The 21,411-nt window shown below is 37.0% G+C and overlaps 1 protein-coding gene across 1 annotated transcript in view; it reads right to left on the reverse strand.

Annotated features, from left to right (window-relative positions):
• The window catches only part of LOC106467422 (cysteine-rich protein 2-binding protein-like), a gene marked incomplete at its 3' end in the record, with an annotated part of 68,271 nt that overhangs the window by 20,975 nt on the left and 25,885 nt on the right, over positions 1 to 21,411 (reverse strand). The window contains exons 7-11 of the mRNA XM_022395605.1: positions 16,979 to 17,333; positions 15,897 to 16,049; positions 10,107 to 10,371; positions 4,315 to 4,435; positions 1,435 to 1,518 (exon numbers count right to left, since the gene is read on the reverse strand). Of these exons, the coding sequence (XP_022251313.1) occupies positions 1,435 to 1,518; positions 4,315 to 4,435; positions 10,107 to 10,371; positions 15,897 to 16,049; positions 16,979 to 17,333 (978 nt within the window). The remainder of the gene's footprint in view (positions 1 to 1,434; positions 1,519 to 4,314; positions 4,436 to 10,106; positions 10,372 to 15,896; positions 16,050 to 16,978; positions 17,334 to 21,411) is intronic.

Below are 21,411 nucleotides of genomic sequence, written 5' to 3' on the forward strand. Positions count from 1 at the left end.
GCCAACTCTTGAGCTACTCTTTTACCAACAAATTTTGAGACTGACCATCACATTATAATGCCCCCATAGCTGAGAGGGTGAACATGTTTTGTGGGACAGGGATTCGAACCCACGACCCACAGATTGTGAGATGAGCACCCTAACCACCTGGCCATGGTATAAAATAAAATAAAGTCAAAAGGAACCACTTCGTGAGAAAAAACATTTTGTTTGTCACACTGGAAGCACTAGGCACACAAAAGAGTATGTCTGAACTCAAACACTACTAAAAGAAAAGTGTAGGTTTGGTAGAGGAATGTAGAGGGAGTCACATGCGTCACGTGAGCATATCATGCTACTATTGGTTAGGAGATGACACATGATGATTTACATGAGAGACATGTTGGAATATAGTAATTCCAACAGAGGGGGAGTGAAAGTCTTGTGGCATGTATAAAGAAAAAGTTTACATATAGAGGGCAGCACTGAACGAGAATAGTTAACCTTGTGAGGGGAGATAAGTACCGTATTGGAATTTAATCTGTCATCCATGTATTCAGGTGTTTCAAATCCAAACAGCTATTTATTATTACAAACATGCATTTCCTATGGCTACAAGATTAACTAATCTGTATATGACTATGAATTAAGTAGAGGTCAATCAGAAGTGAAACAAGGTGATTACTTATCGTAAAATACCTGCACCAACAGGTTTATGACAATTGTTCTGAGAACATCATTCACAGTAGGAATGGAAGTATTCAGAGTGATTTTTACTATAGTCATGTCAAGTCACAGTTCTCCAAAACGAAGTCACATAGAATTATCAGAATCTTTAATATGTGATCATTCATTTATACAAGAAGACAATACATATATACTACAAGTTATTGATTTGAACAAAATTATGATTTATGTAGAAATGGTGACATAACATACCACTCTGATTATGCAATTTTTATAATTACTGACAACATATGAAAAAATAAACTGCTCAGTATTTTGTACATAAAGTTTACCAGTTATATGCCCACCCTGACTAGTTACATTTATTAATCGATAATGCATGCTTTTGATAGTGCTTCCTTTCTATTCAAAGTGACTGATTCAACTATCTAGGTATCTTGATAGTATGGAAGAAATACTTGATTATAAATGCATCCAGATTAATGAGGTTTCACTGAATATGCACATAAGTAATGGGATTTTATCAAAATTCAGTATATTTATAACATGGTTGTAGCAATGGCCCTTGAAGCCCACATTTTAACTGTGTATATTAAATTAACAAAAAATAAACAAAAACAGACAAACAATAACCCCTATTCTATTTCAATGCTAATCAGTAGAAAAATTTGTTAAATTTACCCAGGGCTAATCTGGGTGGCTGGGACACAATAAACACAGTAATGGTTGGAACATTATTTATATAAGCCATAAGATAAGTTAACTTACAATGTTTGAATCAGTGGAGACTCCTACAAACTGCTTAACCGTTGCATCTAGATCAAATACTGGAAGACGTCTCTCACGTTTTAACTAAATGAAGAGTAAAATCTGAATTAAAAATATGTTTTTAAGAGTTGACTAAGAACCAAGGTTAAATTAGATGTTTTTATCAATTTTCCATCACTGAATTGCCATAAAAGATGTATAAACATTTAGAGTACTGATCAAGTCATTCTCTCAAAATTAAATAATTTCTTTAACTGTAATTGAATTGTACATAATGAATAGAATATTTTAACTAGTTATACTTGTCATAAAACATTAGTATAAGGCCTATTAAATGTTCTAACACGGAATTCTTTATCTTTTCCCTTAGGGAGTTTCGAGAATTAGAGGAATGTATAATAATAGAATTCCAACCACAGTATGTTCATCATATCCATTGCTGACAACGCATTTCACTCAGTCTAGAACTCAACAGGCCGGCTGAGGCACAACAAACACAGTAGTGGTTGGAATACTATTTATATAAGCTATTTGTTACAACAACACCTGTGATGGTGTGAATACCTTTTATAAGTTGACAAAGCATGATTATAATATATTTTATTTGTCAAAAGACATTAGTATTAAACATAGAGAGAGTATTTTCTTCATAACAGATTTACTATGTAAGCTAAATATATTGTTGCTTCTTAAAACCTGTCATGTACAACAAAACGTTTCAACTATTATGTCTATAATCTTGCAATTTATGTATTAAGATGGGGAAAGCATTTTCTTTAACTCTCTCTCACTATAGGTAGGTCAAAGTGTGCATGTCATGACCTTTTAGAATTACATTCAAAATTTAATGAAACTACTTTATTATCACTGTATACAAATAATTTTTTTTTCATTTTAGTTACTTTTGTCTTCTTTTTTTTTTGCTGATGACTGTTGATGAAACTTAACCCTACTTTTTTTTATAATAATGGTACTATTACACTAAATAAATTTTTATTTAATTAAATAATGCACAATACAGAATAATAACATACAAAAAGTAAACAATGTTTTATAACTATCATAATTTTTCTGGCATTCTAACTATGCAATAAGAGCTTTTAAAAATTCAGCTAAGTTAGTCGCTGTGATTCCCATGAAAACAAATTTGAAACTGAAGCAGAAATTAGACAATTCTTTGTACAGAAACAATGTAATATAATACATTATTTAATAGATTAAAACTTTGGCTTTCTATGGGTTATGAATAATATAGTATAAAACATCATAGAGGATGTGACAGGTGGGCATGGCAAATGGGTCTGATTTTTTAGTTTATGGCTGCGTAAACAAATAATTTTGAAGGCAATAAAGAGTATGCTTTGCCTGAATAGTATTTATATTATAGTAAATAATTTATGTTAAATTCCATACTTCTTAGAGGAATTGTACACAAATTAGAGAAGACTTAAAGAGCAAATGTCACAATTCTCATACAAGGGGAGATTAAGGATCGTCTTTAATATTTCCTTATGAAGTTAAGAACATAAAATTTATATAATATTAAAATTTGATTTATTAACTATGTTTTGATGCCAAATATATTTGTATGCAATGATAACAAAGTAGTTTAATTAAATTTTGAAAGTTACTCTCTAAAATGTCACAACATGTGCACTTTGACCTACCTCTAGTGAGAGGGTTAAGTATAAACAGATGTATAATGTTACAAACTTTGAGTTATTTAAGATAAACAATCACTGTGTCCAGTTACAATCTGTAGTCATCCTAGAAAGAAAAAAGTAAGTTAGATTTATTTTGTATTTTTTTATATTGGTTATAGATCAGTCGATTCAACCGATTGCATATAAGGTTAGGGTAGAGAAAATAACAGATGAGATACAAAGTTTTAATGAAAAAAAAAATTTGATATTTAGGAGGTTTTAGAGATTATGCAAATGAAATTTGACAATTTTCAGATGAAGAAAAGTATTTTTGACCTTAACATGAAAATCATTTTGCAATCGAAGCAGTCAGCACTTTGACTCCATATATTCACAAAGAAATGTTTTGTAAAAATACTTAAAAACCTGATTTTTTGTGTAGAAAAGACTTGTAATGTTTAATGAAAGCTTGCTAAATTTGGTGAGGATGCACAAATCATATCAAAAATTATGTATGGAAACTCTAAAGGTCAATTTGGGGTCATGAACTCAGTCGAATTGACTGAGCCAATAATGAGAGAGTTAATTTTATCTAACTAGTAATCTTGCCACAAAAGTAGTAAATCACTAGTTTTAGTATAGAAACCCTAATGGTCACTTTGTGGTTATGAACTTAGCCAAATCAACCAAGCCTATAGCAAGTGTGTTAATCTCTCTAATTTTGTTATTCCTATTTAATAAACTTAGATCGCTGAGGTTAGCTTACACATTATAATAGGTAACATAAGTTTTCCATGAAACACAGACATACATATTTGATGGTGAAATCACGAAAATCAAAGGAGTTTACCTCATGAGTTGAAAAAAGAGGATATATTTATTTTAGAATCTGAGAACAACTGATGACACAAATATACTTTAACAGCATTTACTAGGTTATATGACCAATGCCAAGACAAGCTACTGGTCAGAAAGGATAAATGAGTATGTAATTTAAAAATAAGTTGTTGTTTTTACGTATGTAAAATAATTTCATGATAATATGTCTAGACTTTTCAATAAGGAAGAAGATTATGTCACAGTTTTACAGAATTTAATAATCTCTAACTGATAAAAACACTTCAGTAGTACATTCTGCTGTGAACTGTCATTTTTTTAAATTTCAACTCTTAAGGTAAAACACTTTAAATTACAAAGTAACCAATACATAAAAGTACAAAACATATACCATGCTCACCTGTCTTACAATAAGTTTCCTTCTTAAGCGCTTGGCTTTTGGATTGTTGTCCAATACAGAAGAAACCTTTTCCAACTGTCTAAGTAGCTGCTGTTCTTCATAGGTGCTCATTGGCACAATCCTAAAAATATTTTAAATTTTTAAGTCTTTAAAAATCAAAAATATAAAAGACATATTAAACTAACTTAAAACACCTAGTAATTCAGATGATAATTGGCTTAAGATTGCTTTCCCAACAGTTTCAGAAGCTGAAGTACTTTACAATTCTCATTGGCACAGTTCTAAAAATATTTTGAATTAATTAAATTGATACAAATCAGAAACAAAATAAGTACATGAAAATACCAGAACAAAATCTATTATTTTATACTGATGTAATCCAGTTCTTCTGAAAACAACTACAATTTCTTAAAGTACCATCAGTCATCAGGGAGATGTGCCCAAAATGTATTTCTCCATTTTTTTTATATCTTTTCTTCTCTGTGATTATTGATACAAATTTCCATAAAATATAAATTTTTTTTCTGAATGCTTGAAAACACAGAAAATTACATGTCCATCTACATATAAAAATTAAACAATGTTTCTTGTTTTAAAAGTAAATAATCAGTGGCTAGAGTAAAAGATTATACATATTATAAAGTGATCACTGTTTATGTACTAAATGAAAAAACATACACATCCCTAATTCATAAAACTTAAATTTTATTAGCCACAAGTCAGTATCAGCTGAGGGTTGCTAGTCAAAGTGTAACAAATGTAAATGTAATCTTTATTTTTATTACATATACATTTATCTTTGTAAGCCTCATAATGTATAGGAATTTTCATCCCGACCAACACTTTATAAGCACATGGACTAAATTGTGAGGTCAGACACCCCTAATCATTCCTTTTAGATATAACTGTCCCTACTTTTGAGCCAATGACATGAACAGCAGTTGGTCAGCAGCACTCACCACCACAAGGGCATTTGCTGGCTGAATAATGTCATGTACATACAGCGGAATGTGTGAAGAATGTTCAACAGCAATGTGTCACAAATCTTAAACCTTTCGATCCACATCCAGTTCTAGCTTTACAAGATTTTAGAAATTTAATTATTTTATACCAAATTACTTATATTCTTCTTTTATAAAGCACAAAAATACACATTTTTAAATGCTGTTCTTTAAAGGCATCCATTTTTATATGAAAATATAACAATTAACATTTTTCTAAACTGAAAATGCATTTCCGATAGATACTTAACTCCTCTAACAAAAAGTTTTCTTGGCTAGTACTGCCCTCTATTAGCACAAATTTTTCACTCGCCACTAGCCTAGTAACTCCGACTTCTTTCTGCATATCAACATGTAAATGATCATGCAACAACCTTTCACCAATAGGAGTGTGACACTACCCTATTGTAACTAGCACCCTCTCTAATCATGCACCTGTTAATCACTTTGAGATTGGTCATAACTAAGTCATCCAAATTACATACCAGAAGTGGGGAGGATGGATGGAAAATGTGAGAGGGATAAGTATCTGTCAGAAATACATTTTTAATTTAGGAAAATGTTAACTTCCAATACAATATCTTCCCTCCACTTACAAAAAGCTAGAATCCTACACTGAACTGGTGGAGGGCTGGTGATAATATGAACCTCCTTTACGAAGCGGCCAAAGAAATACCATGACGTGTGGTAAGGAATTAGAAAATAAAACACTCTGAGCCAGGTATACTCTTCGCTCTTTAGGAATGTGTCACCAAAATGTAAAGGACAGGAACATGGAGGAGTCCCAAACAAAATACAATAGTAATGGGACCCCTAGGTGTTGAACGTAAAAGGGGAATTCAATCTCACCCAACACCTGGCACATCTGGAATTGTACATCAGGTCCATGGTAGGAAGAGGGTCCACTACCTTTCACCTCAAAAACAGGTACCAGTAGGAAAGAAGAATTTCCATACCAAGAACCCATCTCCAAATGTGTGTACCTCCAACACAACCAACACCTGATCTACTGGGAACTGATATCTAGCAAATGGTAGGAAGTAGGAGCCCAGGTGGGTGTTCATCTCTGGTCCAAAACCTGGCACCATTGGGAATGTGTTGTATAGTCCATGGTAGGAGGAGGGTACCCAGCCTTACACAAGCGGGAAATCATGTCTTGTCCAACTACAACCAACACCAGATCAACCAGGAACTGACATCCAGCAGACTTTAGAAAGAGAGACTGCAATATTGGGGTTGTATCTCTAGTTCAAAACCTGGAGGCATTGAGAACTTAGCATCCAGTCCACAGGAGGAGGAGGGTACCAGCCAAACACATGTAAAGAATTATATGGCTGCACCAACTCTAACCAACACCTGATACACCAGGAACCAACATCTGGGAGGATGTTAGGAAGGAAGAATGCCTCAGCTAGAGGGGCAAACTGCAATTTATATATATAGACAGGTATATATGGCAGAGTACTACAACCAACACCTGGCAGCCTCTGAAATTGTATATCAGTGCCACGTCATCAACACCAGCAGAATGCCAATGCCCTACTCTCAAACTGAGTGGTATTAAGTGCCCTCAGGAGGACAGGCCTCCATGGTCCACCACCCTAGCAGCTAGGAACTGATAAGTGGCAAGGACTCCCATACTCCACTAAAAGAAAGGCGGAAAATTCATTGGAGAGTCCAGAGGACTGCAGCACCAGAGACAGTGCAATGGGTGATATTGATGCATATATGACAAATGAACAGAGTCAATCAACCAATAACAAGGCCCCTGTAAAGAAAAGAAAAATAAACTAAGTGCTTACCAGTCACAAAGAAACAGGAGTATGCAGAATAGTGACAGGAGGTAAGCAGAAACTCACAGAAAATGAAATGGCCTTGTGATGTAGGTAGTGAGATGTAAGATGTAAAGGTATACGAAAAGTATATGTCCTCCGAAAGGAAATGGAAATGGGCAGCTAAAGACAATGTCAGGTGATGGATCTTATGGGAAAAAACATGAAAAAGGTGACAATCATCCATAAAAATGGAAGGATATGCCAGGGAATTAACTAGCAAATCCATAAGGGTGATGAGAGAAAGGTCACAGGAAATGTTAGAATTCCAATGAATGAATAAACAAACAGACACTGGAATCATGGAAGGGAGCAGTGCGTGTCATATACCACCTGAGGGTCCTGACTAGGCAAAAGAGGTGATCAGGATCAGAACAGTCGTACTGGTAGGATATGGAAGGAAGGGAAATGGGAGTGAAAGCAGAATTACCCTCCTGAGCAGCTAAAGTCTTGGGCATAAAGGAATGGCTTGGTAAAAAGGAGAACATAAGAACTATGGAACAAGACATGGCATAACATCAATCTCAAACACATTGGAATGAGAGCAACCATACTCCAACAACAAGAGGAACAGGGACTACAATGAAAGGTGATATAAGGAAGATGACAACAAAGGTTCAAATGGAGGATGAGTAAGAGCGTGATGGAAAACATTGAGATTCCAATCTGGGAGAGAAGTAGGGTGGGGAGGATGAGCAATGGAGAATGAATAAAATAACATAGACAGTACAGGAGATTGGAACACTGAAGTAAATTTGGTAAACCAAAAGGTGGAAGCTAAAGCTGCCCTATAGCCCACAACAGAGGAAACCAATAAGCTCCTGTCATAAAGCCAAGTGAAAAAAGAATGGAAGGTTGTGAAGGATGATAACCTCTTATATAGCCCAACAACAGTATGTATACCATTTATGCTGATAATCAGCCAAAGAGGAGGGTCAAACTGGATGGGAAATCGAGAAAGCAACACACCTAGAAAGTCCTCTCCATCTGGCGAGGGAGCAGATGAAAGCCACACGTGAAAGTGGAGTACAGGTATGGATGGATGATGCATCGCAGAGTGAGGCTGATGAAGGAGTGTGCAAGACAAAGGCAGGGGAAGGGGAGTTGAAACCACCAGCTGATGCAGAAGTGGACACCACATCTGAGCCAGCCAATATGCTCTCAGCAGCAGAACTCAACATGGAGTGGTCTGAACTATTGATAGAATAGGAGGAAGAAGATGAACAGGAGGATATGCACAGAGATAACAACCCATCCAATCCTGACTGAGAACATCCACTGCTTTTGCCAGTGGATAAGGAACAGGAGACCTTAAAATGGAGAAGTTGTGTATTGAAATGAGAAGCAAAAGCATTCTTATAAGAGACACTCCAACAAGTGCACAACTCCCCAAAAATGGTAAAATCTTGTCAGGTTGGGATAACCAATCTGCAACCAGATCCAGGGCACCCAGAATATGACATGCCAGCAAAGTGATTTGATGGCTGTAGGCCCAGTAGGGAAGATTCAAAGTTTCAAAAATAAAGATTTCTTGACTGGTACCTCCTTGCCTGTTGATATAGGACACTACCGTCAAATTGCCAGAGTGCATCATCACCATCTGTCCCCGAAGAATAATACTAGGTAGAACACATAGGAAGCCAAGGCCAGGCCAAATAGAAGCACCCAAAACTGAACCCCCCCCCCCCGTGATGAACAAAATGAAGGAAATGTCTGTATGCCAGGGAGATGAGAATATGTAGATATGCAGCAATTTCCCATCTTTTGGGGAATGACATACAGACGAGAAGGATCTCCTCATTTGATGGCAACCTTGAGAAGTAAGTCCCAAACCACCCCCGACAGATACTGGCAAGAAATGAGATCCTTCGGAGGGGAAGGAAATTGGATGGTGAGATGAATGGAAGTGAAGAGCCAGATCTTCAAAAATGGTTTTCAAAAACCATGAATTGTCTGTAAATGACCTCCAAACTTGAATAAAGTGCAAGAGTCAGGTCCCCACTGGCCCTGGCCCAAGTCACCAATGCTGTAGGCCCCAAAAACGACATCAGCTAGTATAATGACTGCGAAATGCAGATGTACAAGAAGCTGGGACTGGCAAAGGGTTAGAAAAGGGGGAGGCAAGCCATTGATAAAGGAACATGAGGGTGGCATAAATGAAAAGCCAATGAGGAAAAGGAGTTATGTTGACAGACTAATTCAACCCAGATCTCCAAAGAGTAGTGACCAGCTGAAATTGTGAGTGCACACTCACAAAGTTAAAAACTTGAACAAATAAAAAAAACAGAAAAAGTAGTAAATAATGTAAGTAAAAACGCAACTCTTAACAAAAAATTAATGAAAGTAAAAACTCATGAAAATATAACAAAAGCATAAGTGAAAACAAACACATCTTCACAGTAAGACTGCCAATCAAGAAGTGATTAATAGGTGCACGACTAGAAAGGGTGCTAGTTACGATAGGGGTAGTGTCGCACACCTATTGGTAGAATGTTGTTGTATGATCATTTACATGTCAATATGCAGAAAGAAGTGGGAGTTACAAGGCTAGTGGCGCCAAAAAATTGTGCCGATAGATGGCACTACTAGTCAAGAAAGCTCTATGTGAGAATAGGGAGGTATTGTATCGGAAAGAGTAACTTGTTTTACATATACATAAAGAGTTGCATCTTTTTTTCTTTATTTTGTTGTGACTTTTCTTCACTTAAGTGTTTCCTAGAGCTAAAGGTTCCTGAAAAAAAGAGACGTCCATTAAGAGTTTCAATACATACATTCTTAATAGTCCAAGGTTTCACCTTTAAGCTATAAATCTTTTTAGAATATAAAATTATCAAAAAATAACTTCTTTTTACAAGTTTCACAGCATAAGTTTCAATATAAATTTTCTGTGGTTTTTTTTATGTTTATTTTCCTATAAAATCTTTAATAAGTACTTTTGAATGAATACTTAAGATCTCACATTGGAATGTCTGTTTCATCTGGCTTTTTTTCATCTTCATTTGGGGTTGACTTTCGTTTTTTGTTCTGTCGAACAAAACTTTCAGTTTCATCTTTGATTTTGCTATCTGTGGAGTCAACTGTATTTTCTTCTTCACTCTTCACAGTTTCTAACTTTCCAGCACTTGGAATACTGAGATTGGATACTTCACTATGGGCATCGTCTACTTCTTCAGATTTAAATACATCTATATTATTCTGTTCTAATGTCTCTGATGTTACACAAGCTGTTAAAAACAGATATCAGTTACAGATATTAAATAGTTTACTGAAAAAGATTGTTGCATAATACATAACTTTATTAAATACTACATTTGTAGTGTGCATAAGAAGTTAAGTCATTTATAACATATCACAGAATATAGAAAATTTTTTGAAACTAAGTGCCTTATTAATAATTGCTAATTGTTTCACTGCTTAGTTCAGATAATAAAGCACTTACCAAGCATTCAGAGGTTTCGAGTTTAATCCTAAGCTCAAGAGATGCAAAATTAGGAAAACCACAAGATATACTGACACTCAACAAATGACTAAACCCATGACCCTTAGATAAGGCCCGAGGATGGCTATTATTTGTGAGAGAGGAAGAATTTTGTAGTTTGAATGTTAAAAAAATTGCCTCACTAGTAACTGTTAGCAGGCTAACCGTTTAGTTCAGTTGATAGAGCACTTGCTTGGTATGCAGAAGGTCTCTAATTCAATACCAAGTTGAGAAACTTTCCCCATAACCAAAGATCCTCAAAAAATCCATACATTTTTTCTTGAATTTTGTCTTGGTGTTAGTACTGGTATATTCTGAGCAAGCAGGAATAGTTAGAACCCACAAAATGCCTAAATTTATACCTTTTTTTTAATATTGAAAAAATAACTTATTTCAGCTTGAATAGCATACATTCATGTATAAATGACCAATTTACCATTTTTCAAAACAAACCTACTTAGTAGTAATAGCACATTACATAATGTATTTTAGATGTCTCAATATGAAAAATAAATTAGAAATGGCATTTCACTTTCAAAGACGAATATTCTTTACAAAACATATTTACACTGCAAATTCATTATCACGTGTCTTTCTAATTAGCAAAAGATATTTGTATGGCAAAATAGGAATTTGAAGCCTTCTACCTCTACTTTTTAATGTGAGTCAAATGTTTAATACATAATGATGTCACATTCACAGAATTTTGTGACACTAAAGAAAATGAAATGTTGCAATTCACACAACCATCATCTCTATTGTAACAAATTAAGTATATCTTCTATCTTCTAGCCTGTGAGTTGCTGCTTTATCTTTAAAGCCTATTACAAGCCTGAATTAGTGGTTGCTAGTGCAGAATTGATTTGATAAAAGCACACCTGTCTGGGTGACATTTCCCACAGAGTGGGATCCTGTGAAAATGAGGTAAGGGACTCCGAAAGGTAGCAAAGAAAATACTAACCCCTCTGTATAATCTAGCAGAAGTGATTAAGACAGATACAGGGGTAAGTAAAAACCCTCAGATGAAGACATTGCCAGGTCATGCAAATAATGTGAGATAATATGGGGAGGTCCACATACAGTCTTCACGATGTCTTCCAGCAGGCAATCCAACTGGGCCACTAATGACAAAGAAATGTGCCAAATCTGACTAGTTATGAATCACAGACAATTCCTCACCTTCAAAGAGCCCAGAATAAAAAGTCATTGACTAGAATCTCTAAAGGCATTAGTGCAGACAACAAAACCTTCAAGACCCTCACTGAACATGACAATGATAAAAATCTGATCAGACATAGAAGTGAGAAATAGTGATGAGATGAATCAGTGTAAAGGATTTATCCCCTTCCCTGTCTGACAGTGTCTTGGGTAAGAAGAACCAGTTTGAGGACACAGATAGAATGAGAAAGCAGTCTGTGGACAAAGAGCACAAACCACTCTGATCAGCAACATCTGTAGGTGTGCAGCAACAAAAAATAAACCTTCAGGTAAAGGTGATACATGGCATGTGAAAGTTAGATCACAAACAGGTGTTGATAAAGGGCATGTAATATAACCTTACTATATCAGTTAAATAACTGGAATGGCCATTTGGGATCAAGGACCGAAAAGACTTGAAGAATCTGAAGAGTACTGGGGACTCAAATAATTTTTTCACAAGTGTTGAACAATAGTCGATAAGGTTGCCTTATACAGGGCAAATGTGGAAGATACAAAAACCCTTGCCAAAGAGCCAGGTTAAAAAATGAGTTATGGTTGGCACTTCTGATTGAAGTGGGTTCAACCTCCTCTCAATACACCATTGCCAATATCCATGTCATTTCCATTGACAGATTTTCATCACAGGATTAAGCAAAGACTAAGTCAGATACATGACAACCTTAGAAATTAAACCCTTACGTTGTGCAAAAGACTGCATAACCTCTATGCCTGAAGCTTGAGCTTCCGGATAGCCAGGTGTAATATGTCAGATCATGGCTGCCTCCAAAGTGTTGGCCTAAGAAGAAGTGGAAGAGGTAGACATTCTGGAAGGTACTGCAGAAGCAGAAACCGGGGTTTGGATTCCAATCTGGTGCTATCAACAGGACTTGACAAAGGGTTGGAACAAATCATATTTAGTACCTTTAGGTAACATATGAATTTGAGGGAAGGCCTTGAGTTGTGATACAGTCCTGTCCTGATGGAATGCATCCATTGCCAAAGACCAAAGGTGAGGTACTGGAAACCAAATTGCCAGTTCCAATGAGAGCCAATCCAACAGAGCCGTGTAATTCAGCATATATTCTGTTTGGAGAATCTGTTTGAGTTGAGATAATTGATCTGCTACCATAGTCATCACCCGTGGAACGTGGCAAGCTAGTAGATGATATGATAGGAATGGTTCTGAAAAAGGAGGTCCAAGATTTGAAGGTGCCCTGGACCAAGTGCCTACTTGATGAAAAATACAAGACACCACTAAGGAATTGTCAGAGTGAAGCTTGATGATTTTCCCCTTAATAAGCTCAAACCATGAGGCATTTCCTCTCGAAGAACAAGAATGACTAAAACATTGTGTAGGGAAGACTCGCCAGCTGTGCATAGACCCTAGAATTCCTGATTATTGGTATATGCCTCCTATCCCTGAAGCAAGGCATTTGTGAAGTGATGAAACTCTAGACGAGATGGCAATAGAGGAACCCAGCTCTTAGTTGTGTCCCAATTTAACAACCCCTCGAGATCGAAGAATGATCCCAACTAAGGAAAGTGGCGAATCCAGTGAATCAATATTTATGATCCCTTGGTTGCATAAAGACCATTAAAAGGATCTCTTGTGCTCTCATACCAAAGGCATGAGAGATTCGAGTGATGCCCACATTCCCAGAAGAGAAAGTACCATCTTTGCAGTGGGAGAAGGAAAGGTGAGTAAAAGTTAGGCTTCCTGTTCCATAGCATGGAGCCAGATGGGAGTTGGCCAAATCTGACTGAGAAATGAGATGAAAAATAAAATATACCCAGACTGAAAATATATTGAATTGGAGCAAGAACAGATGTTTCAGCCATGAGAATGAAGCCTGTCTTGGTAGTTTCTGAAAGCAGTATCAGGATGTGATGTTCTGACAACTGACAATATGGTGCCAGCAGTAACCAGTCATCTAGTGGAATGTTGTGTGCACAGTGCAATGGAATGGAGGTAGCAAGAAAAAACTAATACGATACAGCAGAACCCATATGAAAAAATGCCGATAGTGGTGGGATGCCACAAATATGGCAATGTGCAGTTAGGAGCTGACTACAATGAACTTGGACATCCACAACCCCAGTAAAAATGTCAACTTAGATTGGGGAATGAATAAGTAGTGAACCTTGGAGAATCTAGGCATTGATATAGACGAGAAAAATCAATGACTGGACACCAATCTCCTGTCTTCTTAGCCCCAACAAGTGATGAGAATAAAACCTCAAAAGAACTAATACGACCCTTTCACTACCCCTAGACCAACCAAACTCTGATAACCCTAGAACTAAGTTCAAAATCCCGAGGATCTGTGGGAGATGAAAACCCAACAGGTATAGTGGATAACGTGATGAAAATGTGAAGTGAATTACTAATCCTGTCTCAAGGACCTGTAGTGTTTCTGGATCCTTGGTTAAGGTTACCACACATCCAGAAAGTCTTGGAGCTGAGCCCCTACATACCCTGAAGGCATACAATAATTACCGGTGAACAGCAAAATCCTTTGACATAGAATCTATTCTGGGTACCAATGTACAGAGGGGCTGGTGTTGGGGGTCAGGACCCACGAATAGGGTCAGAACTATGACCCCCTGTAGGAGCCAATGAAATCTGAGATGCCAACAACAACAAGGATGAATATAGAAACCAACAACTGAACCAATGTGCATGCTAACAATAGTACCAGCTCGTCATCAATGAAATTGGTGATCCTAAGAGTTCCAACAAAGTGAAATAAAATGAAAATAAAATGTTGGATTTTAGAGTCATAAGTTTGTAGATTTACCCTGTCCCATTAGAGGACATTGATCTATTTGGGTTAACTGCAAACTGTCTTAGAACCACGAAATTCGAAGAGCAAATGTATTATTTGAGAGTCAGAATAAGCTTCCACCTAGCGGTGATAGGCTAACTACATGAACCACAATGTCCATGGATGGAGAGAAAACTAGAAATTTTTTCCCAGACCTTTCAGCCATCAAGTAAGGTGCAGGCTAAAAAGCAACCAGGAAAAGACCCAAAACATAACACTCTCAATGAACCAACTGAAGAAAACAAATCAAAGGCAGCTTATCCTAAAGTGACAACATTATCTGAATGAGGTGCTTATATACAGTATCAGGATAGAGGCCACATTGACGTAGGTGGAGAGTGGCTCGAGACAAATATCGCCAAGGGCAGTTAAGTGGGGTATAAAAGACTGGAGGAAGACAGAAAAAATCAGACCAATGCTTAGATGGGCAAAAGAATAAACCCTGGCAGTCAAGTAATAGCTGTAAGTGTGTTGTGAAAGTAAAAACAAAAATGAAATAAAGAGAAGCAGAAATAATAGCAAAAAAAAATACAAATCTGAGATTTAAAGCTGTTGATTGGTTAAAGATTCTACCTGTTGTTATGGTGAAAAGCTGATCCATATTCAACATCTGCTTTAAAAGATAGCATATGTGCACAGACCATGCACAAATGTAATGGCATAACAGTTCCTACAATGGGAATCACTTTTAGTATATATACACCCAGAGAAATCTAGGTTATCCAAAGAGGAGTAAAAACTACCTAGTTTTACAAAATATCTAATATTTGGAAGAGTAGTTAACTTTAAAAAGGTTGTATGTATGTATGGATATTTACCATGAAAGGTTCAGATGATACATGTAAACAAATGAAACATACCTTGCAATACAATTGCATTTAAGTTCCTTCAAGTAATTACTAGAAGCATTTGTACTGAATAAGTTATAAAAAAAAAGTAATATGCTTATGCATCATTCCTCATATAAAAATACATCTGCAGATAACATTCATGGCAATTTGTTTAATACTGATTTAAGTAGTTTGTTCATACAAAATACACTATAGCAGAATCTGCCATTAGTTGTAACATTAATTGAAGAATAAAACCCTGAGACTGACAAAATATTTACTGATCGTGACTTAGACATTCAGATGATATTACTTAGTCCAGTAGATTAAAGCTGAAGAAGGTAACAAACACAATGTTTTATGTCCACTATAAGCATTCACTTAAATCTACATCAAACTTGTACTATACAGTGTACCTTCAGCAGGTAATGTAGATATCAATTCCTCCACTGCCATAGAATTCTTCGATGTAGAAAGCAGAACATCATTTCTTGTAAAGTCAGTCAATACATCAATATCCAGCAAACTGTCATCATCATTACTATCACAGAGAGACTGGTCCAATAAGTCTAAAACGGGTTAAATAAAAGAATTCTATCTTTTACATTACATCTATAAAGTTAATGTATGAACAAGAAATATGAGAAGTATATTATAATTTCACTATGTATTATTAGTAGATGTGTGATTTTCTGTCTATACAACTTCTACTCAGTCAATCTGCATTTCTTTCTTAGGAAAATTAAAAACAAAAACTATCATTGTCTGGAGGCAAATGGAAAGAATGTTAGATCATAAAATGAAATTAAAAAAGTCGTTATTTTATCAAATATTATTTTACACTTAAATCCCGTCCTTATGTGTGTATGTGCAATACTTTTTTTAACTTTCTTAATCTTGATTCTTGGCTACTTCAAAAATTGGGGTTATTTATGTTAAGCTGTATGCAACTCAACAAGCATTTATGAAATCATTTTACAACTTCAGACTCAAAACTGTCTCTAAAGTATGCTGTCATAGATGCTAAGCACATCATCACAAAAACTAAGTATTGGGGTATACAGTCTTGCAGGCCCGATCAGCTTGCATCTTGATCAATAGCAGAAACATACCAGATAATGTATGAACATTTGGCTCAGTTTTTAACTTTCGGTTTTACTGATTTTGTCTGGTGTCCATAATTATAAATGCACTGTGTATGAAGAATTATTTTAAAATTTATTTAAATTAAAGAAACTCTTCAGTACATTATCTCAATTAGATTAGTGAACAAAAATAATTTTACTTGTGAAGTTTCTGTTATTGACAACTTATGAGAATAGGCTGGCAGGAAAACCAAGTATAAAACTTCTAAAAAAATCATTATCAGAGAATAAGCTCATTTAAACTCATGAATTTTTTCAACAGATATGTAGGATGAGTTTAAGCTAGGAACATTATTTAAAGTTAAGTGTAAAGCCAGCAATGTAAAACAATAATTCATCACAGACTTTATTACCTTCCATAGCAGATTTGTTTGGTAACTCAAGAGCAGTAGAGCATCTGACATCTGGTTTAGTTTGTACATGTTCACTGAATTCCACATCTACAGATTCAACAGTTTCTTCCTTCAACAAGATGGCAGGAGGACATTCTGAAACCTCCATTGGTGTGGATATCATTTCCTGAGCTGTAAAATCTAGCAACTGGTGGGACTGGAAATCACTGCCATTAAGAGATATTGTAAAAGGAGATTTGTAATCACTGAAACTACTACAGGCATCAATACTTGCAAAGGCAGCTGTGGAGGTATCTTTTTGATGAGAATCGTCCTGGCAGGCGTTCTTCATGGCTTTTCTAATATCTTTAGCTTCCTGAAAGTACAACATACTTAACATAACTATTGATTAATATTATACTTCCAACTTCAATTCTAATCAATAACTAAAGTAACATAACAAAAAGAATGACTCCCAATTTTTATTAAAAATGGCGTGCAGTTTAACAATTTCGGGGTGTGAATTGATCTGTTACAAACACAAGTCACTCTTTTTATTATATAAAAAGAAACTACTAGAGGATATAATTAAAAGGATGTGCCCCTAGGAGTAGAGTGGCTATGGCACGACAGACCATACACGGCAAGTTAACTACATGCAAAACCCATGCCACTGGGAACAACATCCACACAGGTGTAGGATGAGGACCATAACATTGGTAAGTCAACTAAAGTCCAAAACTCAGCCACTGGGTACCAACATCCTTGTGGGGGTATGAAAGAGGATCATACCAGTAGCAAGTTAACTTCAATTCAAAACCCAGCCATCTGGTGGGGGGTAGGAAAGAGGATCATACCGTCTGCACCTCAAGTTCATGAGACTGGAGGGAATCTCTTTCCCCCTGACCAATGAACAAGCACATGATGACAATATGAGAAATTGATTGACCGATTTGGGAACCCAACATCTAGCATCAAAAAGGTGTCCATGTAATGTAAACCATCTCACTCAAATATAAAATGACACGCCTGATTGAAGAATGTTTTCCATGGGACGAAGAAAATAAGATGCTAATGAAAAGGTAAGATGTCGGATTTGATGAGAAAACACCTTGAACAAAGTATGGGAGAAAGCCAATAAAGAAGAAAAAGCCAAACAATTTAAAAGCCAAACCCAATTGGTGAGGGTGGAAGGAGAAAGATCACGAACAGAGGATGTCTGCCATGGAATAAAGAGGGGAAATGAGCAGAAGAAAGGTATGTGGGCAATATAGCAGCAAAGAGCATGTACAGGACATAGAAGTCTATTGGGATCAGATCGAGGATAAAAGTGGGAAATGGAAGGAAGAAAAATCATCGAAAAGGAGAAGTTACCCTCTCAAGCTGCCAAAGTTTTGAGGAGGAAAGAATGATCTGGATAAAGGAGAATATATGTGGAATGATAAAGAGTACACGAAACATCGATGGAAAATACATCTGGCCTCAGACATCCACAGGCTAAGAGGAGAAGGAAATAAGTCTTAAGGTAGAGGTGAAACAATGAGCAAGTGGATAGTGGTTTGAACAGAAACAAAGTGAGGCAGTGAAGGATAGCCTGCTGAGGTGGACAAAGAATCCAGAAGGAACGCATCAAAAGAAAAAGAGTAAGAGAGGTAAACACACTACAGTATCGGGAAAAACAAAAAGTGTGGGACAAGGCTGCCCAATAACCTGAGATCAGAAAGACAGAAGACCCCCTGATCGAAAAGCCAAGTGAAATCTGCAATATGAGGAATAGTGGGTTGAGCAGCTGAAAACCCTTGACCCAAAGATCAATGGCAGAAAACATTCCACTTAAGTTGATAAACTTCTCTAGAGGAAGGGCAAAGGGAACTGGCTATAAAAAGAAGCTACTCATTGGGACAAACCAGATCTCCTTTCATAAAGACTAGATAAAAACCAGGTGTGAAGATGGTATTTGTTGGTCCAATCCTGACTGAAAGCATCTACAGCCATAGCAAGAGAATGAGGGACCAAAGACCAAAACAGAGGCAATTTGTTGTTGAGAGACGTGCAAATGCATCAATGAGAGGAGTACTCTACTGAAGGCAAAGCCACTGGAAAAAAGAAGATTGAGAAATAACTTCGTCGGATAGACTTTGTCTGGATTGGAAAGCTGATCCACAAAGTGATTGAAAGCACTTGGAACACGACATGCTATAATATGAATATCTAGCGTGTGGGCCCAAAAAAGTAAATTCAAAGTATGAAAACATAGGATTCGAGAATGGATGCCACTCTGGTGATTGAGATAAACAACCACTGTAGAATTTTTGGAATGGATCATTAACACACGATTTCTGGCCAGATGGAGAAAATTAAACGAAGCATGACATACAGCAAGAACCTCCAAGATGTTGATATGAGAAGACTTCTCGGCTGCAGACCAGCATCCTGAAGCTTCTAGTTGATCGACCCATGCCCTCCTGCCCTGAAGGGACACGTCTGTGAAAATGTGTAAATCCAAACGAGGTGGAGGAAGTGGGACGTCTTCGAATGTGTGAGTCTTGTTCAACCAATGCAGATCACTTACAAGGGTAGGAGGAAGGAAAATAGAAGCCTCCAAAAGATCCCATGCAATATTCCACTGGTCGCGAAGAGCCAACTGAAGAGCCTGCATATGTGCACGACCTATGGGAATAATGGCTGCCATGGAAGACCACATCCCCAAAAGCAATAAAACCTTACAAGCTGTAATAGTGGGAGCAGTAACAGCGTGGAGAACTGAAAGTCAGAGAGGAGAAGGCTGGGCCCAACTGAGATGGGTGTTGAAAAAAAACACCAATGGACAAGATATTGGATAAGCTGAAGGAAGGACTTCTCCAATTTGATTAACCAGCCCATTCAAGCCGCCTCCAGCATCATCCGATGATTGTGATGGGTAGATGTGTTTGAAATGAGCAAAAAGCAGCCAGTCATCCATGTAATGATGAAAGCAAAACCCTTAACCATGTAAGTGACAAGAAAATGCTTTGACCACCCAACAAAAACATACGGGGCTGAAGCAAGCCCGATGGGCAGTGCACAAAACTGATAAACCATCCAATGGTGAACAAACCAAAAATAGCATCACAATTGAAGAGATATTTGGATATGCATGTAAGCATTCACAAAGTCCACCTTGGTCATCCACAAACCTAGAGAAAAATCCCACCTGAACATGAGAAACAACTCCATGGTAAAATAGGGCAGAATCAAAAATGATTGAGGAGGGACAAATCTATTACAGGCCGCCAGTCTCCGGTTTTCTTGGGGACAACAAACAGCCAGGAATAAAAGCCTGGAGAAAGATGATGGTCAGGTTCTATGGCCTGTTGAAACAGAAGGTCTTGTACTGCCTCAGACAGATGCTGACTGGTAGTAGGATCCTAAGGCATTGGGAAGGAAATGGGTACCTGAAACAAAGGAGGGGAGAATGCGATTGTATGCCAAGTCTCTTGGACAAAACCCTAATAACACCTGGATCTGGTCCAAAAGGTCTCCAAAAGGGAACAAATTCGGACAAGCAAGCTCCCACTGGACCAAAACCCACCAGATAGTCACCAGTACTGTTGGCAACGTGCTCGTCTACATCAAATAAAATGACAAGATGAGAAGCCCCTGGATGGAAGAACAGGTAAAGGCTGAGAAGGACTAGGATGGGAAACAGGGACTTGTCTCAGCTCCTACAGTGACAAACGTGCAACAAAAGAGGAAAGAGTAGTGTGTTGATGCACAGACTCCACACATGATTCCAAAGTCTCAAGTACATCACCAAAAACATACCACCCAAGAAAAGGGCTGTACATAAATCCCTGAGATAAGGGAACAGTAAACGAACCTGTAGAAAGCAAGAGCCACAGACCACAAACGTGTCAACTTGGAGGTGAATCAGGAGAGCTCTCCCTCAAAAAACTGTTAGGATCTCTGTGGATCACCTCAGAAAGGAGAAAAATAGTAAATGAATATCGTAGAAGGGAAGTAAGGGTAAGACAAAGGTGGGAAACTGGGCATGGGATGGTAGAGGGCTACAGATCAGTTTGCATTTGTAGCATGCTGGCACCCTCAACCAACTGTGAAGCAAAATGCTCAGCATGAACCCTAATATCTGGGGAGGGTGGGAAAATCAAATACTGAGATGAAAAGGTCATGCAACAAAGAAGGACAGGGATGAAAAGAAATCGGGAAAATGGACAAAACATCACAAACCTGTGAAATTATGTCTTTTAAATTAACAAATAAAATTTAAAATAAAAGTTCAATAAAAATTTGAATGTGAATCAACAAACGAGATGACATGGCCTTTCCCCTGTGACTCATCTAGAAAGGTTAACATACATGCTAAGGGTCACCAAGTGTCCCAGAGAAGTCAGTGTTTGAACCTGATCCCCCCCCTATGTAATTCCCTGGTAGGGGTCACTGTTTGTCTTTGTGTC

This window comes from Limulus polyphemus, unplaced genomic scaffold, assembly GCF_000517525.1.
Source record: "Limulus polyphemus unplaced genomic scaffold, Limulus_polyphemus-2.1.2 Scaffold2609, whole genome shotgun sequence".
In the NCBI taxonomy this organism is placed as follows: domain Eukaryota; kingdom Metazoa; phylum Arthropoda; class Merostomata; order Xiphosura; family Limulidae; genus Limulus; species Limulus polyphemus.